A 19,586-nucleotide genomic window follows, 5' to 3' on the forward strand; every position below is an offset into this window, starting at 1 on the left:
CAGCAGCACTTAGGTTTACCGACAAGATTGAAATCCACATAGGAATGAGTTTGTTATTTACTTGCATCTATAGAGTAACTCGTGTTTGTCTATTACGTTCTCTTGACTAAGCCGCTAAATAAAGATGACGTTTACTTTAAAGAAGGATTAAGGATTGTTGTGAAGAAAATATCTACTGAAGATACAAATTTAAATAATAAAGCAATAAAAGACAGTTCTGCCTTTTTGCCTTTGTATTTTAAAAATTACAAAGTATTATTGAACTATTTATAAAAACAATAAAAGACAATAGAAGGTATCAATTTATTCAATATAAGGTTTAATAATTATTTGTTCAATCCTTTTCTTTCGTCTCATATAAATCCATTCCATCAACAAAATCGTTGACGCGGAGATAATTCCTGTAATAAGAAAATGATGTTCAATTTATTAAAATCGTTTCATAATTTAGAATTTGTCATAAGCAGTAGTAATGAAATTGTATTGTTATATTGATTTAAATCACGCATTCAGATATTAAGAAACATCAAGCTATTTACAAAATATCATTTATATATAATAATAGCATATACCCTTTATTATTATTATAATGTATTTAGACAATAATTATTAAGAGACTATATGCTAAAAATTGCTACCATTATGTCCCAATTACTTTATATGAGAATGCTAGCCTGTTACACAATCCGACCTGAATTAATTTGTCACGAAATATAAGATATGTATAATATTTCTATATTCTTAACTCCCGAGGATGTTGACGCTTTGGATGTAAGGAAGGGATAATATTTTTTAAACAAACAATGGAGAACATTTATTTATTTTTAGAATAGGAAGGCGGACGAGCACATGGGCCACCTGATGGCAAGTGGTCACCAACACCCATAGACATTGGCATTGCAAGAAATGTCAACCAACGCCTACATCGCCAATGCGCCTCCAACCTTGGGAACTAAGGTGTTATGTCCATTGTGCCTGTAGTTACACTGGATCACTCACCCTTTAAACCGGAACAACAATATCAAGTACTGCTGTTTTGCGGTAGAATATCTGATGAGTGGGTGGTACCTACCCAGACGAACTCGCACAAAGCTCTACCACCAGTAAATTACCATCAGGTGGTCCATTTACCTATTATAAGTAAAATAAAATACTGTTTAAATATTAGCACGCTTAACCGACTAAGCTATAATATAAAAGCGGCTATTTTATAAGACAGAAATAAAAGCTATTTTTTGAGACATTCAAAATTAAAGTTAAATTTAAAAAATAGAAAGAATTTTATATCTAGTGCTTAAAAATAATATACACCGCCATATGGACGACATGCCACAACTGACTCAAAAGCGCAATCTAAAAGTCCAATTTTCGATCACATTGTTGAGCAGCTGAGGTCGTATATCAGCAATAACGCGACGAATGTTAACTTCCAAGTTGGCCAACGTGTGTGGCTTATCGGTATAGCGACTATCATAGCAGCGTAATAGTAGCGACGTTACGCGTACCGTTATACGTCTATAACTTTTATAGTAACTTTTTTAATTTGGGTTATATATAGTTATTTATTTAGATTTTTTTTATAGAATAGGAAGGCGGACGAGAATATATAGACGAGCATATACCTGATGGTAAGTGGTCACCAACGCCCATAGACATTGGCATTGTAAGAAACGTTAACCATCGCTTACATCACCAATGCGCCGCCAACCTTGGGAACTAAGATATTATGTCCCTTGTGCCTGTTATTACACTGGCTCTCTCACCCTTCAAACTGGAACACAACAATACCAAGTACTGCTGTTTTGCGGTAGAATGTCTGATGAGTGGGTGGTACCTGCCCAGACGAGCTTCCACAAAGCTCCACCACCAGTAATAGATATAAGTATTCAAAAAATAAAAAATAAAACAAAATCTATACTTATTACCTTTTTTGAATAAAAAACTAAAACGACAAAGCTACATTTCAATAAACATACTAACAAGTAATTACCAAGGAAAAGCACAAAGAAGGAACCCTGCATATCACTGATGTTAACGGTGTGGTTATTGACTTCCTCAACAGAAGAGGTCTTCCAACAACGATCGCGCTTCGGTAAATAAGCACTTAACCACTTTGTGATGAGCCCCGCTTTTTGCATGCGATTGATTCTACAATTCAAATGTTTTATTATGTATTTTAAATAACTATATTGTATGAAAGTTTGTATTTTGTATTATCTTAGATGTAAGAACATGGTACAAGTATGAGTATAATTATTGTTATGATTACTCACTCCTTATTTATTATTGGCAAATATGGACTCCCGGACGGCACAATCATCGCTACTTGCTCATCCATAAAATCTTCGCTACCTGATAAGTCATTTAGAAGGCAAACTTAAATGTTTTTTTTAATACTGAATACGCTTTTATAATATTATAAGATTAAATACGAAAAAACGAGGAAACTGAACAATTATATCGCTTGTATAGCTAACTTTTTTTTATTAGCATATAACCTGTGCTGTACATCTCGCATTATTTAATCTTTTATATAAATCTGTCTTAAAATTGTTATACATGTTTTCTTTTTAAATTGAATATAACTAAAAATATAATAAAATAAAGAAAGGAGAAACATAATCTTTGTATAATAAACCTCTTCTTGTAGTTTTTAGCTAAATTAAAAACAGAAATTTAAGTATCAATAAAAGTTGCTATAATAAAAAATATGAAATCTTACTGAGTGTGAAGTCGCAAGTGTCGCTTTTGAGATGCTCGGCTCTCATGAAATAACTGAGACGTAGCTTCCAGTCGATAAGTGCGTGACGTTGATTCCGAACACGATTGAGAAGATCCAAACCTTGAAATTGTTATAATAAAAAAAACAGCGCCTGTTTTTATTATAAACAAATGTAAAGTCACAACATTAAGCATAAAATTATGATAAATTATGTATTATATGTAACTAAATTAAGAAAAAATTGATATGGCCTAGTGGTTAGAATGCGTGAATCTTAACCGATGATCGTTGGTTCGAACCCGGGCAAGCACCACTGAATTTGTATGTGCTTAATTTGTGATAAAATTAATCTCGTGCTTGACGGTGAAGGAAAACATCGTGAGGAAACCTGCATGTGTCTAATTTCATTGAAATTATGTCACATGCAACAATTATGCATGCATGCATTCTACCAACCCGCATCCAATGCAGTGTGGTGGAATAAGCTCTAAACCTTCTCCTCAAAAAGGGAGAGGAGGCCTTAGCCCAGCAGTGGGACATTAACAGGCTCTTACTGAAAACTGTACTGTAAATTAAGAACCTACGAATAATATTTATATCAATTATAACTATTCTTACAAAAAATAGTAACAAAAGTTCCGTTGTATAAACATCTGTCTATGTCCAGTTTCACAATGTCTTAGAAAAGTACAGAATCGATTTTTAAACTTTTAACGTCAATTCCCACAGATACAATAAGTTTTCCAACTAAAAGTTGTATGCGAAATAAATATTATTCTCACCAGACACAACACTGCCTTCTACGACATAAGTTCCGTCCGTCAGTTCCGCTCTTTTCAGCAGGTCTATGTATTTTGATTCATCAGAATTCTGATGAACTTTATTAAATTAGTATTGCATATAAATTAATGTAATATATTTTTCGTCTCCTGTTTTATTATAAATTGTAAAATCATGCACGCATAATAAATTCAGAATAATAATTGAAGCTTATAATGGATACAATAAACGAGTACGAGAATCTCTTTAGACTTTTATTAAAAATGGTTTATTTGCAACTCCAATATTAAAATTTTACAAATTATTAAATCGTGTTAAATATGCTTATATATGACATGTTAAGAACATGTTCGAATTAGTAAAATTTCTGTGTTGTTTTTTTTCGATCAGATTGTAAGCGAATGTTATAATGTATAGTCCAACGTAATATATATATTATTTTTGAGAAGTTATGTTTCGATAAATGAGTTATATAAACTAAACTTTGCTATAAATATGATTCATATCAAAACATACCTTTAACTGCAGTTCCAAAAACGAACCCCTAGTTATCGACCATGTGTATGTCTTGCTTTCCACCAGCTCCGATATTGTTGTAATTGGAATTTCCAATTTGGGAAATGTTAAGAAAGCGACCAAATTTCCGGAATATGTTGTGACCACAACCAATACAACGATCCACCATGTACCAACTACAAGTCGCCCACTGTCTGCTCGGGGAAGATACATACCACCTGAAATAATTATATAAATACTAATAAAATAATGGCCCTTCCTTTAATAGATATTATAACCGAGATGGTCTAGTGGCTAGAACCCGTCAATTCATTCGGCAATTCTTAACATATGATATCCGGTTTAAACTTGAGCTGAATTTTAATGAGACCAACAGTGGGACATTTACAAGCCGTTACTTTACTTCTATTTTACTTTTTTGTCACGAGAACATTGATGAACACAGGCATAATTTAGTTATTGGTGTAAATTATATTATTAATATAAAACAAACATTTTACTATACACAATAGAATATTTCCTAAAACATATCATAAATTACCTTGCTGAAGCAAAGCTCCATAAATGTACCACAAGCAGTTATGAATTGTTGAAAGGCCGCCTTCCCTTGTAATCTCCATAGCGTCATAATATGGACTTAAACGATGAACAATGTATAATGTAGGCCCCATTAATATCACTGCAAATCCCAGGCACAGCCATGTCTACGAGAAACAAACATACGACTTATATATAACATACAGATATGTGGCCATCACCAATAGCCGTACATCATTTTCAAGATTTGTCACAAAAGGATCTAAATATTAAATTAAGTTATCCGTAATTGGATAACTAAACTTTATATTCCCACCACAATATAAGTAATTATATTACATTAGGAGAAATAAACTCTGGGAGCATAATGGAGGTTTTGGTTGAGATTTTTTAACACAATCAGAACTGTAAATCATGGTTTGTACAGTTTAAAATTTTTAGTTTCAATGTTACTTGTAGAATTTAAAAAGAATTACAAATATAATTAAAAAAATTGTGTGAGTGCAAAGGTTGTCACGAAAATTGATGTGTAAACATGTGAGCTCTCAGTCTCAGTTAGTCCCTACCGTGTACCGATCTTAATACACTTACAATAAGAAATCTTACGTTAACGTCATCTGACGCTCAAAATCATACACTGACGTCATCTGACACTTGAAATCTTACGCTTACTTGTCTAACTCTCGAAGTCTCAGTTAGCCTCTACCGTGTACCGAGCGCTAAGATAAACACTAAGACACATAAACAATTTCATATATACCCCTAGATCCAGTAACGTTTACAAACTTACGTCAGTAGTAAATGGTAGTAGGAACAAAACGGCTCTGCTTAATTCCCTGGGACGCGCGATGATGAACGAGTAAGGCTGAGTGCTCACTGGTATTGTATAATTTATACCTGAATCATAACATTTGTTTAAATATTATAGTAAAATAGAACATATGTTTATGTTTTAAACTGGAAACTATTTTTTGTCTAAAAGCAAATATTTCTAATGCAATTTATATTATAATATTTGGGAATAAATGTTTGTATTATTGATACTATTTGTCTATTGTCTTGGGTGTTATTGTTATTAGCTTGATTGTCGTTAACTGACTTAGACCTTACTCACACGCCTTGAGGCTTGTCATTACTATCTTATGAAAGATATGGGGATCTATAATCTCAATTATAGACAATTTTTAGTACTTTTTATATATAAGAAAGTAAGTTCATAGTAAAAATATATAATCTAGCAATGCAGTAATTATGTCTCAAATTAAAATTTCTTTATACCTGGCTTAGAGTTAGTAAGAACAGTAAAAGCCGCGGCGGCGAAAGCTGCATGACCCTTCGTGATCGCTGTAATAATTAACTTAGAACTAACGCTATATGTCATCTGAAAACATAGAGAAGAAGAATATATAAGAATAAATAGAATATGCTTCAACCTTAACAGTACCGTTATCTCTCGTCCTCTATCTCTCTCTCTCTCACACACACACACACACGCACTCACAACAGATACACATTTAGCATAAACGCACAAGTACACACATTAGATTCTCATCTATATACTTATGACTTTAATTTTTAATCATTTCTAACTACTATTCATTATTCATTTCATTCATTCATTCATCATCATTTCATTACTAACTATTCATCTCTATAATATACATTTAGATTAAAAGGAAATGAATACTTACGTCGATTGCAGCTTCGTTGGTGTCATTGGTAATATTATGATTCAGATTTGCGGGCAAAATTATTCGAATACTGCAATTCAATATTGATGACTTAAATGTAACACACAAAGTATTAAAAAGTACATTACATTGAATTCCTATAATTTTATCAAAACTTACGTAAAGTTTTTACTTTTAGCCAATTGATTGACGATATCGAATAACAAACCGCTGTAACTAACGATACAGCCAGATGCATTTGATTGCAGAATCGTCCATGGCGGATTCTAGAATATAAAAATATAACAGAATTAATTTTTTTTTAGGTGGCTCATATGAGCCACCTGATGGTAAGTGGTCATCAAACGCCCATAAACATTGGCATTATAAGAAATGTTAACCATCGCTTACATCGCCAATGCGCCTCCAACCTTGGGAACTAAGATGTAATGTGCCTGTAATTACACTGGCTCACTCACCCTTCAAACCGGAAAACAACAATACCAAGTACTGCTGTTTTGCGGTAGAATATCTGATGAGTGGGTGGTAGCTACCCAGACGAGTTTGTAAAAATGCAAAATCCATTATACTAAAATATTATATTTAATAAAAAGTTAATACATTTACTATTTCATTTTAAACATAAACTTACATGGTAAGTAATAATAGGTAATTCCTTCCCGCGAAATCCGTGTTCAACATGAGGAAATAAAACATCTTCAAATTTTATTCCGTCAATAGGACGCCATACGCCAACCTTAAATGCAAAAACAGATTATAATTGCAGTCTATTGTTCGGAATATTTTTAAATATCTTGTAAGGACATTATATTTACCATCGTTTCGTAAACGTTAAATTTAGACCATACTGGTCTGTTTTACTCACATACTTGATGCTAACATAAATATTCAAGTGCATCATTTACTAACAACCAATACAGTTTATGAAATTCATTTATGCTCATTGGCATCTTAGGGTCATGGTGCATAAAGACTTTCGCAGTAAACGAACTACTTTGTAGAATAGTATTGAATAGAAGTATTTACTCGATATATTTCCCACGATCTGATATATAATACTTACATTTATCAACTGAACATCTTCAATCACGGAAGTAGTTACATTATCTTTGGAAACATTTTCATTTGTACCCTCTCTGTAAGTGGCACCCCACGTATCTGCTGCGACAGCCCGCCATAAACTACAGTTACCACATCGACTCTTGATTGACAAGTATTGCTGCAAAATTCTTAATTATATACTTTTTATAATTTTTCATCATCAAACGTCATAATGTAACCATCTTTTTCAATAATTGGTCAAGACACCTTTTTAATTCATTTAAGGTTGGTAGGAGGAGGTGTGAGTTTGTCTATATAAATCCATCACTTATTATATCACCAAATAACATTACATGTTGTATAGTAATGTATTGTATTAATAGTGGTATGAACAAGGTTAATAACACATTTACAAAGGATTATATCAACTAATTATAGTTTTACAGATTTCCACAACATTTCAGAGGACTAAATGCTGATTATAAAAAACTAATTGAAAACACAATTTTTTAATGCAACTAACCTGCATATGCTTAAGTAGCGCATCTTTTCTTTGAAGCTTACTAGGTCGTATTGCCTCCCATTCCTCGTCGGACACCTGGGCAGCCACATCGAATTCTTCCTGAATCGCTGTTTCAAGTGCTGATACGAAAGCACTCATCATTTCCTGAGCATAGCACAGTAGTCCGTTCTGTTAACATTTTTATTTCTATAGAATCCAAGATGTTATGAGACATGTGCCTGATAACTGGCAAGTTCACCCTTCAAATTAGAACAGACCTATACGAAGTATAGAGCGGTAGAATAAATGATTAATGGGTGATACCCATTCAGCGAGTCTGCGCAAACCCCTTAAGGGTTAAATGTTGTGCAAATATTTAATTAATATTTATTAAAGCCGTTCGAGTAACAACTTAAATTTGAACTAATACTTATTAATAACTTAATTACCACAACAAATATATCATTCGTCTGTTTAAAGACAATCCTTTATTACCTTACATTCTTTGCCATCATCAGTTACATTAAAAAAATAAGCAATATTCTCTCCCTCGTATAAACCGTTTATCAAATTCGAAAAATTTCCGTTCGTATTTGTGTCTGATATGATGTAAAGCCATTGAGCTCCTGTATGTGACAATGCCAGGTCGCGAACTGTCTCTGCCATAGTGTTCATTACTTCTGTCGTCACAATTGCTATGAAATTCTCGCCTAAAATATTTTTGCATAGATAATTAACAGATTGTAAAGTTTTACTAATATTCATATTATATGTATATATACGTTGTAAGGCTGTTCTACTTAATATAAAATTTTAAATTATGAAATTTTGGTTCGAATTTTGTCTTGCTACTACAACAAAATCCTTTTTAAAGTTTTTTTTAAACTCGAAACATAAATTATTGAATGATGAGATCTGATATCGCAATATATTTCGGTTAGATTCTGCTGTTATATTACTCAAAATGATATTTGCCGTACAAGAAAACTATTTAAATGAATAATTATGGGTATAGTACGAATTTTGTGAATGAAGCTAACATTAGTATTTAGTATAGGATTTTTTCGTCATACTTCCATATGGAAAGATGTATCTTGGTGGTATAAATTCTTATATTATACTGTACCTATGTATTTGACAGGAAGTTTTGACAATATTCTGTAAACCTCTTTCCTTCTCAAATATTCGTTAGCTTCGTGCTTCATTTTAAATACCGTAACGGAAACAGAAGATACATCTGCAACGTCTACTTGCGATGTCAATGCTTGAACTACTCGAGATATCATGTTTCTTGCTAAAATAAATTACAATATCTACAAATAATGTTATTGTTTTGATTCAGTTTTTTCACTAAGAGTAGGGTGTTCGCAAATTTACAATAATTTTCCGAATAGGCAAAAATAAAGAGGACCTAATTCATTATGAATATATAATTTTGTATAATTATGAAAGTAACGGAAACGTGTTTCCATCCACTTGTCTGTTTTTAATTGAACGTCAATGTAGTAAAATACGAGTATTTGTGTTAACCGTTCTTACTTTATACGGTCCGTTCTTATTGTAAATATGCAGAAATTTTTACATTTGTGATTTCTGTCTAGGATATTTTTTTATGTTATAGGTATGCGGACGGGCAAACGGGCCACCTGATGTTAAGTGGTAACCACCACCCATAGACATTGGCGATGTAAGAAGTATTAACCGTTGCTTACGTCGCCAATGCGCTACCAGAATCGAAAATGTTATGTCCCTTGTGCCTGTAGTTACACTGGCCAGCTGCTGGTTAATGCAACAAGGTGACTAAGTATTGCTGTTTACTGGTAGAATATCTATTATCTATTTTTAATATGATTTATTTAATCAATGCTATGTCTCCTCCTTCAAATGTCAATTCTTCGATTACAGAAAGGGATAAATCAGTTCTTAGCTAATAACCCGGTAATCATTGCTTATAAGTAAGGTCGTAAATAATAATAATGTCCTCCAGACCGTTTTCGGCCACGGCGGCCATTTTCAAGAGAGATTTGCTAACTGCGCAGGAGTTATTATAATGCACAAGTGTGTGCGCAAACATAAGTGAACTCTCTGTTCCCTAACTCTCATAATCCGATGGGATGGCAATCCAACACGACCGGAAAGAGTTCCGGTCCAGGACCAACGGCTTTACGTGCTTTCCGAGGCACGGGAGTGTATACACTTCCAATTTCCCGACACCGGGCTGTCACTGAGGATATTCCGACTGAAAACCCCAATAACTTTTTATTGGCCAGATCTGAAAATTGAACCCAGGACCTCTGGGCCTGCGGCCTTACATCAACCACTAGACCAACAAGCAGTTAAAGCCGTAAATATTAGGCCGCCTTTAAATACGTGCTAATACAAAATACTAAATTACCCAAAGTATTATCATGCAATATCACTACTGATTTCCAATTAAATGCTCTTTGAGTCCTCAAATCTAGTAATAATTGAGCAAGCTCTTGTCCAGGCTCCGTAAAAGTAACAGTAACAGCGGAATCTGTAGGCAGACGTGGACAATCAACTTCTGTCAATGCGAATAATAGAAGTTCTTCATCGTTGGTTCGAGTAAACAGTGACCAGGTTTCCTCACAAGACGCTATGCTTAAAATCGCCAAAAAGCCTACAAAATAAGAAATTACAAATATAGATTATATAAATTTGCAACAGTATAGTTCATAATATAATGACATGTATAAAATACGTTGTTAATGTTATAAACGTAATACAATTTGTATACTGTATATTACAAAAGTACACAGTTTTGCTAGGGAATTGTGAAACGAAAATAAATTTAATAACGGGACCCCTGAAAATAATAACGAAAATTAATTTCGAAAACATTTTAGTACATAAGTACAAGCTGTAACAAAGCGGCCCGTTAAGATGCGGTGTACCATAGTTCATGAATACTACCAAGTAACTGATCATAACACTAAAGGATTTCATCAAAGACGATACTGTTTGAACGCCTTTATATCAAAACCGTTTCAATAATATTCAATAGCAGTTATTTGCCATGTTTATGACTAATTTTAGCAATTTTAACTCGAAGTTAGGAATTATCAAATTCAGATGAAAAATTTGTTTCGATTTAGCGCTGATAGATACAAGCCACAGAAAATTATATACACGTGGATTACACAGAAAATATTTTTTGGAGTTGCAAATGCACTGAAGAAACTTACTACAACAGACTACGTTTATCCAATAACTAATATATTAGGATTTGTTGCTTTACACATTTTTTTTATATCCTTGATCTGTGTCTTACGTATAAATGCTATAAAATCTTGTAAACTTTTCCAGAATTCAGAATAATTTATTATTTAAAACTTATTTAGAAGCAACGATAATGCAAAAATTTAAAACAGAAGTTAATTTGAAAATAAGCACTTCAAAAAATATTTTAGGAAGTTTAAAAATCAAAAGACCTGAATATTAAAAATATATTTTAAATAATATATATACTTCTAATTAAGGTAAAAGAGCGTAAGAATACCGTCTTTGTTACATTTTCATGCCTACCTTTTCGGAAGGCTAGTTATAAAATTTTTAAGATAACTGATAAGAGTATCAGATCTTAAAACTAGATTAAAGTGTGGGGGATAGCACAGATCGAAAAGATTTTTTGGCGTTAATTAAACTTTTATGCAACGATAATTTTTTACTTTTTGTTTTACCAAAGCGTGGTTTATTATTTATTAGCTTTTAAATAATATTTTATATAAATAGAAATAACATTATTTGTCCAGGGTTATATGAAAACATATATTTTATAACTGGCTCATGAAACATAGTTTAACAAACTGTTTATTTAGTGATCAAATACTTTACTCGCATCAGGATATTTCGGGCAAAATTTAACGGCAACATTACGAGTTTAGTTATACGTAATGCAAAACGAAATCTTTTTTTTTTTTTTATAGAATAGGAAGGCGGACGAGCATATGGGCCACCTGACGGTAAGTGGTCACCAACGCTCTTAGACATTGGCATTGTAAGAAATGTCAACCATCGCTTACATATCCAATGCGCCACCAACCTTGGGAACTAAGATTTTATGTCCCTTGTGCCTGTAATTACACTGGCTCACTCACCCTTCAAACCGGAACACAACAATATCAAGTATTGCTGTTTTGCGGTAGAATATCTGATGAGTGGGTGGTACCTACCCAGACGAGCTTGCACAAAGCCCTACCACCAGTAATCTTCGAGATATCACATCCTGTCTTATTGTCTCCGCTGCTGACAGGATAGCTGGTTAATATTTCGCCCGGATAATCAAAATTGTGCTTCAAAGGAGAAATCGCTAGCTAGCGTTCTTACCACCATTCTTGGCGGTCATGTTTTTTTTTATAGTAGCCATATTTAATTGTGATCTGCATATATGTTCAGTGAAGTCCTTTAATATATTTATATCAATAAAATAATGACAACGAAACTTTATAGCTACCCTTTTTAAGACTAATAGCTGTCCAAGAGAAATAATGCACATTGACTCCACCATGTTTCATCTCAACACGTGTCAACTCTTTTATATAATCTTTTAAGTCATCTTGAATAGACTGGTAGCTTTCACCCAGAAATTGACGATCCAGAACCACAGCTAGAAAAAGTATATAAGCCGTTTATTTAGTGATCAAATACTTTACTTGCATCGATTTCCGAAAATAATAGGCGAGTTTTAACACCAAAAATAACGTTATATAGGTACTGGTAAAACATAAAGAAGAATAAACAAATCATATTGAAGATACATTAACCGTAATTAATCAAACGAAATAAAAATAGAATATCTTATACAAAAAACAGCTTGTTATTTTATTTTTAAATTAAAAAGAACATGACGAAATGAATAGTTTTACTTATTTAATAAAAAATTGATTTGAAAGTAATACCTATAGATGCGTTCGCAGTGATCAGAGATGGAAAATCTTCGCTAGAACAATTTCGAAAAATAAATAGCACTAGCACCGCGCACAATTTCATTTTTATGCCGTACAAGCACTGCACAATTTTCACCTTTTATATCTGAATTTCCAGTCATAATTCACGTATAAAAATGATATTCCAATCAAAGACTTTTGTTTTATTCAAGTTTTAATTAAAACAAAGGGGAAGGTAGAACTTAGGTAGCCATGTTAACATTTCATGTAGACGCAACGTAGCACGTGAATGGCAGGTGTGGTTACGTGAGTTACTTTATTAACAGGATATATAGGCTGATTTGAAATCGAATATCTTTTAATTTATATTTTTACATTAACTCGAATATCAGTTTTATAAAATACTATATAATAATAAATGAATGTCTATTTCTTAACTGCACATAAATACACGAGGTCATATTCAAATTATTTTTAATTTATTACATTTTGTATATGACTGTTCTTTAAATTATATTTTTAGTTATAATCTAAACCTAAACACGCGTTAGCCAATTAGGACAGATGGAATGAATTCACTATAATATTTTACATGTCTTGAAAACTATGAGCTGTTAAGTCTTTAAAAGATATTATATCAGACACTTTTAGTTGGTTTTTAGAATATTAATAATACTAATATCGGCTCATCATCATCCACTCGTTCTTTCCGACTGTACTGTCCGTCGTCGCATTTGTACTCTACCACCACTTATTATCAGGTGGAATAGAGTCATTTGCCTTCCCGGCAAATATAAAAAAAAAAACATGTCCATAGATAAAGATTATCATTTCACCATTTTTGTTAAAAGAGCTACGTTCAAAGTTACTCATACGTACTCATTTCTATCCATCTTATTGTTGTCATTTTAGCAGAATACATGTGCTTACTTTACATTCACCGCCTTAGTAACCCAGTACTTCGATCCTTTTTTGGAAATTGCCCATTTTTTCATCATATTTTTTAAGCATTATTTCTCTCCATTTGAAATATGTTTAAAAAACATTTTAATCAACAGATAACAATAATTTTAAAAAAAAGTTTTTCGTCTTGGTTAAAAATATGATTATTACGGTCGTTCGATCGTTCTTTCCGACTGTACTGGCCGTCGTCGCGTTTGGACTCTACTACCACCTACCATCAGGTGGAGTAGAGTCATTTGCCATCCCGACAAATATATAAAAAAAATATCACGTTTTAATGGAAGTTTAAATTGACCTGCACTAATGGTTGCAGTCGATTTTAAAATTAATATATATTATTTAACTTTTTATTGGAAATTAAGTATAATTTCTTTAACACGTTCTTTAAAAGAGACAGTACCATTATGAGAAAGCGTATATAACCATAGCGCGCGGCCGCCGCGCGAGCCAATATTGGAGGGTTTGCCGCGCGTAATGTATACGCAGCTTTAGCATTTCTTAATATTAAGATCATGGTTAGGTGATATCGGGTTGATATTGCTAATGACAGTAAAGAAATTTTCCATATGTAACGTATTTTAAATAAAACTATAATAAATAATTAATACACGAGCAATTCAAGGTTTTATTTAATTTAAAATCGATTCTGTATTTCTTTAATATTTGTTTATTTTATTTTTAGTTACAATAATTTACTATTACTGAAATATTATATACTATATAGACTCTCTTATACATTTTGATCACCCTAATACATTAGAATCGTAGAAGAAACTCGTGAAAGGTCATATGGATGTATAAAATATTCAAAATGAGAATTACTAAACATTGCTCGTATTTTGTACACGGCTCAATTTTCCTATCAGAAAATTACATTTATTGACAACTTAATTAAATAATTGAGGTGATTTTATTTAATATTTAAAATACAGTAAATTTGTAAATTGTATGAGCTTTTTACAATGTTGAGGAAGAAAATCTAAGGTAAGTGGCATATTGTATCTAAATACATGGATTTGAGGCCGACCCTAACATAGATATCTTATAATGATATATAAATGATATGATATTTATAATGATAATACATAAATGAGCAATTCTTTTATACATATTATGCATCTATATATATAGGATTTGTCTTAAGTTAAGTATTTAGGTTTTGCTTTTTAAGTTTATATTTATAGATGTCTCCCCTGAAATAAAAGCATTTTATCACAAAAAACAAAAGTAACTAAATTTTAGAACTGAGTGAACCTCGGTCACCCATATACTGACTATTTATATAATAAACCTGATGCACTTACCTACTGCCATCTGTGGCCCGCCACCAAATGACTAAAATAAGAAAACCTGTGTACATGTACAGTAAAAAAAAAGGTAAAAACTGTAACTTAAAAAATTAAATTGAAGCATTCAAAATCCAAAAGCATATTTTTTTATTACAAAAAGCAATTCAAAGACGTTATGGTTATCTCTACTCACCTCAGAAAGCTAGCCTATCAGGGGTGGGTGGGTAGCAAACATGCTAGCCACTTTCAAAGGTCGTTTCTGTTTGTTGTTGTTGTCGCTGTGTTAAAGATGTCAATATATAAACAACAATTTACTAAAACTGTTTTGTTTTGTTGGAGTAATTATAACATACAATTAGCCATCAATCAATAAATCAATCAACGAAGCTGATGCAACCACTATAACAGATAGCATACCAAATTAGTTACGTATTTTCTTAAATAACTTATCGCGTTATGATCCTATCCTTATCAGCCAATCAGGATCCACTGCTAGACATGGCCTATGTCTAGCAATGGATCCTGATTGGCTCCTCTCGCTCCTCAAGCGCCAACACTTGGCTAAAGGACGCCGTTCGTTACATTTGTCGATCTGTGGTCTCCACTCTAGCACTCGTCTGCTCTAACGAATCGACCAGTCCACTGCCACATCACTCTAATCTGCTATTGTTAATGCTAACCATGCAAACTATGTCGGTAATTTCCATTCTTCTCTGGATAACCTCATTTCTGATTTAATCATTCAAAGGGACTTCAAGCATAGCTCGCATTGTCGGCAAATTGCAGAAATGTGATGTACTCGCCGCTTACATTAACTTCCTGTCCATTCCAGTATCTTAAAGACGTTCCAAAGTGTTGTTGAAGAGTTGCGGGATATAACATACCTCCGTCTCATCCATCTGTGTAATTGGATCGCTCTCGTCTTACAGTGCTGGATTTGGACAGACATTGTAGTGGCGATATGCCTATATGCACAACTCGGAACCACGATTTATCTCAAATCGATATGACATTTCTGGACAGTATTCGAGTCAGGTTGCAATAGACTTCGTCGTAAACCAAAAAAATATAATATGATATCTCCGACTAAGTCGGTAATATGAAGTAGTATGAAGAACAACCAACTGATCCATTACCGTTCCGATCCGATACCAATCACTGCCTAATTAATGATCGTCAGTACGGGTTTCGACCAAAACGGTCCACAGGTGATCTTCTAGCGTACGTAACACACCTCTGGGGTGAAGCTATCGACAAGCGTGGAGAATTGTTGGCTGCCAGCCTCGATATCTCCAAGGCTTACGACAGGGTCTGGCACAGAAGTCTTCTCTCCAAGCTACCGCCTATATGGTCTGCCTGCTCAGCTATGCACCTGGATTGCCAGTTTCTTACACAAGCGTAGCCTTCGTGTTTTAGTAGATGGTTGCGCTTCACAATTCTATGTAGTGAATGCTGGGGTCCCCCAGGGATCTGTGCTATCTCCCACACTCTTTCTTTTGCATATCAATGATATGCTCTCTCTTGGGAACATACATTGCTATGCAGATGATAGTACAGTGCATGGTGGATACCACGGACGCGCAGTGGCTGGACGGGCGGAAACTGAGGAGAGGCGGGAGAATCTTGTCATTGAACTCGATAGGACGTTAGAGCTCATCGCCAAATGGGGTTCTGATAATCTTGTTGAGTTTAATGTCAAGAAAACACAGGTGGCACACCGCTGATGATACAAAGCAAAATCGCCATGCTGGGGATGGACGTTCGCTGCGACCTTAGTCCAAGGGATTACATCGAGGCTATTAAAAACAGCTTCACGAAAACTCGGAATTCTGAACAAGGTGCGGCGTTTTTTCACGCCACAACAACTGTGCCTGTTATACAAAACACAGGTACAGTCTTGCGTTGAATATTGCTCGCACCTTTGGGATGGCTCCGCTAAGTACCTACTGGAGGCCTTGAACCGGTTGCAGCGACGTGCAGTACGCATTATTGGCGACGTAAAGGTCACAAACACCCTTGAACCTTTACAATTGCGTCGCGAGATAGCAGCACTGAGCGCTTTCTATCGACTGTATCACGGCGAGTGCTCTGAGGAATTATTCTCTCTAATTCCTGCTTCCCCCTTCCTTCTTAAGTCCACGCGAGCTGGTTCTTGATGTCACCGCCTAATTGTGACATCAATTCCATCGCGCACAAAGAAATTTGGCAACTCCTTTCTTTGTCGCACTACCAAAAAATGGAATTCCTTACCAGCTCACGTGTTCCCCTCCTCTTACAACCCGGGTTCCTTCAAACGAGGCGTGACTCATGAAACGGGCCGGCAAGGCGGGGACGGCTAGTACAGAACATTCTTCCCGACTGTACTGGCCGTCGTCGCGTTTGGACTCTACTACCACATACCATCATCGGTGGAGTAGAGTGATTTGCCATCCCGGCGAATATAAAAAAAAAAAAGTAGTAGTGGTATTTCCATTTGAGCTATATGTGAGCCCAATAGAACTCACACTAGAGCGGCTTGCTTTGCACACTTGCACTGTAGCGGTTGGAAAAAACAGTGGTCATCATGAACAGCTTCTATTAGTAGTTATTTTTTTCTGTTTCGAATTTAAATATATTTTTATTACTTGGACTATAACTTCTTCAGCTAACTGAAGATTATAAAATAATAATTTGAAAACCAGTTCAATATCACTATTTACAATTGAAAGCAAGGTGGCATAAATATCGGATTTAAGTAAAATGATAAACTTTTTATTCGAGATGGCCCAGTGGTAAGAACGCGTGAATTTTACCCGATGAACGATTGCCCGGGCAAGTTTTCATCTCTGAGTTTTCATGTGTTTAATTTGTGTTTATAATTCATCTCGTGCTTGACGGTGAAGAAAAACATCGTGAGGAAACCTGCATGTGTCTAATTTCATTGAAATTCTGCCACATATGTATTCCACCAACCCGCATTGGAGCAGCGTGGTGGAATAAGCTCCAAACCTTCTCCTCAAAAAGGGAGAGGAGACCTTAGCCCAGCAGTGGGACATTTAAAGTCTGTTACTGTACTGTAATGCGTGCCAAATATTGCGAATACGACTAAGAATATTCTGAGTCATCTTATTCTGCCGATTTACATCTGTATAATATTTATTTTTTATCCTATTTCTATCGATCATTTTAAGGGCTGATATAAGTTTAAGCCACGTAGAAATTATGGACAGGCTCCGATTTTTTCTCAATGCACTGCCGCACCAGAGCTCTTATCCATCCATTTACGTAACTGGATTGTATACTCTTTGATAAATCTTAGCAAAATTTGAGACAACCATGCCGTTAGCCGTTGTTAAATTTTTTTTCGTTGAGTTAGAAGTCATGTACCTATACAGTATATAACAACTACTAAAATTAAATGGGGTATTACGTCAAAGTATCTTAAAATACTAATTATTGTTGTCATTTATAAGATTAAATTATCTACAACAATGCTGTTATTCATGTAATATTTGTAATGCTCCTGCAATACAGTTACAAATTGCAGTCTTTTGACATTGACATTTGATGAGTAAGTTAGGCAGTTGGGTGGTGTAAAGTATTCTGTGGTTGAGTGTGTTTACAAAATGAATGTCAAAATATGTCAAATTACGATTCACTAAGCAAAGAATAAATACATTTTTATTTTAAAGACGTTGAATATGCAACCGGAGTACAAAAAATGTTTTGTGACAGTCGGAACGACACGTTTCGACCTCTTATGCAAATTCATCCAATCATCACCCGTACTTCTCGCTCTAAGAAAAATGGGATGCAAGAATATTACGGTTCAAATAGGAAACAGTGACGTTGAACCGGGTGATTTTGAGAAAGACGGTATAAAATTACATCTTTATAGATTTAAAAACTCACTAAAAGCCGATATGACAAACGCTGATTTAATAATAAGTCATGCAGGAGCAGGAAGTTGTTTAGAGGCTTTGGACTTAAACAAACCCCTATTAGTCGTTGTAAATGAAGATTTAATGAATAATCATCAATTAGAACTGGCAGATCAACTGCATGTTGATAAACATCTTTACTACTGCACATGTGACACTTTAGCGACCACACTTGAGACTGTGGACTTCAGCTGGTTGTCACCAATGTCAAAACCAAGCCCTCATGCTTTTGTGAAATATATAAACAGTGTTTTTAAGGTTATGGAACATTCATAATTATACATTATTTGAAAAAAGAATATTTTTCGGTATTAGAAATTAAAATTGTGATAATAATATACATGTATACAATAAATATTTAATTCACTTTAATATAATTACTACTAATTACTACTTAGATTATTATTAAGACTAAATTTTCAATATTTTATTATAATTTGGAAGATTTTTTTTTGTGTCATAAAGACTTTATTTGTATATATATATATTTTCAGTCAAAATATTTCTTTTTATTTCTATAATATATTTTAATTAATCAATTTCTTTAATAAAAAAATGTGTGTTAAAACTAATAGCCCAACTATGTTACTATGTTGGATGAATGGGATGTTCATCCAACAATATATTTTTAAGTATCATTATATCCTGGGCCATTATTCACACACGGCCATCTGATCCCAAACTAAGCAGAGCTGGTACTATGGAAACCAGACAACTG

The 19,586-nt window shown here is 33.8% G+C and overlaps 2 protein-coding genes across 2 annotated transcripts; one reads left to right on the forward strand and one right to left on the reverse strand.

Moving 5' to 3' along the window:
- Positions 1–290: 290 nt before the first annotated feature.
- Positions 291–13,040, reverse strand: LOC126772316 (ionotropic receptor 93a). The gene is made up of 19 exons (XM_050492623.1): positions 12,709–13,040; positions 12,264–12,416; positions 10,185–10,430; positions 8,916–9,083; positions 8,285–8,499; positions 7,811–7,978; positions 7,310–7,465; positions 6,878–6,982; positions 6,406–6,512; positions 6,247–6,316; positions 5,834–5,936; positions 5,346–5,452; positions 4,560–4,722; positions 4,019–4,236; positions 3,505–3,592; positions 2,723–2,842; positions 2,274–2,352; positions 1,991–2,148; positions 291–401 (listed from the first exon to the last, which is right to left on the reverse strand). The coding sequence occupies exons 1-19, from the start codon at positions 12,797–12,799 to the stop codon at positions 304–306; spliced, it is 2,613 nt and encodes an 870-aa protein (XP_050348580.1). The 5' UTR covers positions 12,800–13,040; the 3' UTR covers positions 291–303.
- A 5,486-nt stretch (positions 13,041–18,526) lies between these two features.
- On the forward strand, positions 18,527–19,270 carry LOC126772421 (UDP-N-acetylglucosamine transferase subunit ALG13 homolog). The gene has a single exon (XM_050492793.1). The coding sequence runs from the start codon at positions 18,629–18,631 to the stop codon at positions 19,142–19,144; it is 516 nt and encodes a 171-aa protein (XP_050348750.1). The 5' UTR covers positions 18,527–18,628; the 3' UTR covers positions 19,145–19,270.
- Positions 19,271–19,586: the final 316 nt, after the last annotated feature.

The sequence above is a fragment of the Nymphalis io genome, chromosome 12, assembly GCF_905147045.1.
Source record: "Nymphalis io chromosome 12, ilAglIoxx1.1, whole genome shotgun sequence".
Lineage (NCBI taxonomy): Eukaryota > Metazoa > Arthropoda > Insecta > Lepidoptera > Nymphalidae > Nymphalis > Nymphalis io.

Coding starts and splice junctions, on each gene's coding strand:
- LOC126772421 (XM_050492793.1), top strand. CDS start 18,629: ATGCAACCGGAGTACAAAAAATGTTTTGTGACAGTCGGAACGACACGT.
- LOC126772316 (XM_050492623.1), bottom strand. CDS start 12,799: ATGAAATTGTGCGCGGTGCTAGTGCTATTTATTTTTCGAAATTGTTCT. Junction 7,979..8,284: donor ATGATGGCAAAGAATGTAAG/GTAATAAAGGAT, acceptor AAATGTTAACAG/AACGGACTACTGTGCTATGC. Junction 6,513..6,877: donor TACCTATTATTACTTACCAT/GTAAGTTTATGT, acceptor TTTATATTCTAG/AATCCGCCATGGACGATTCT.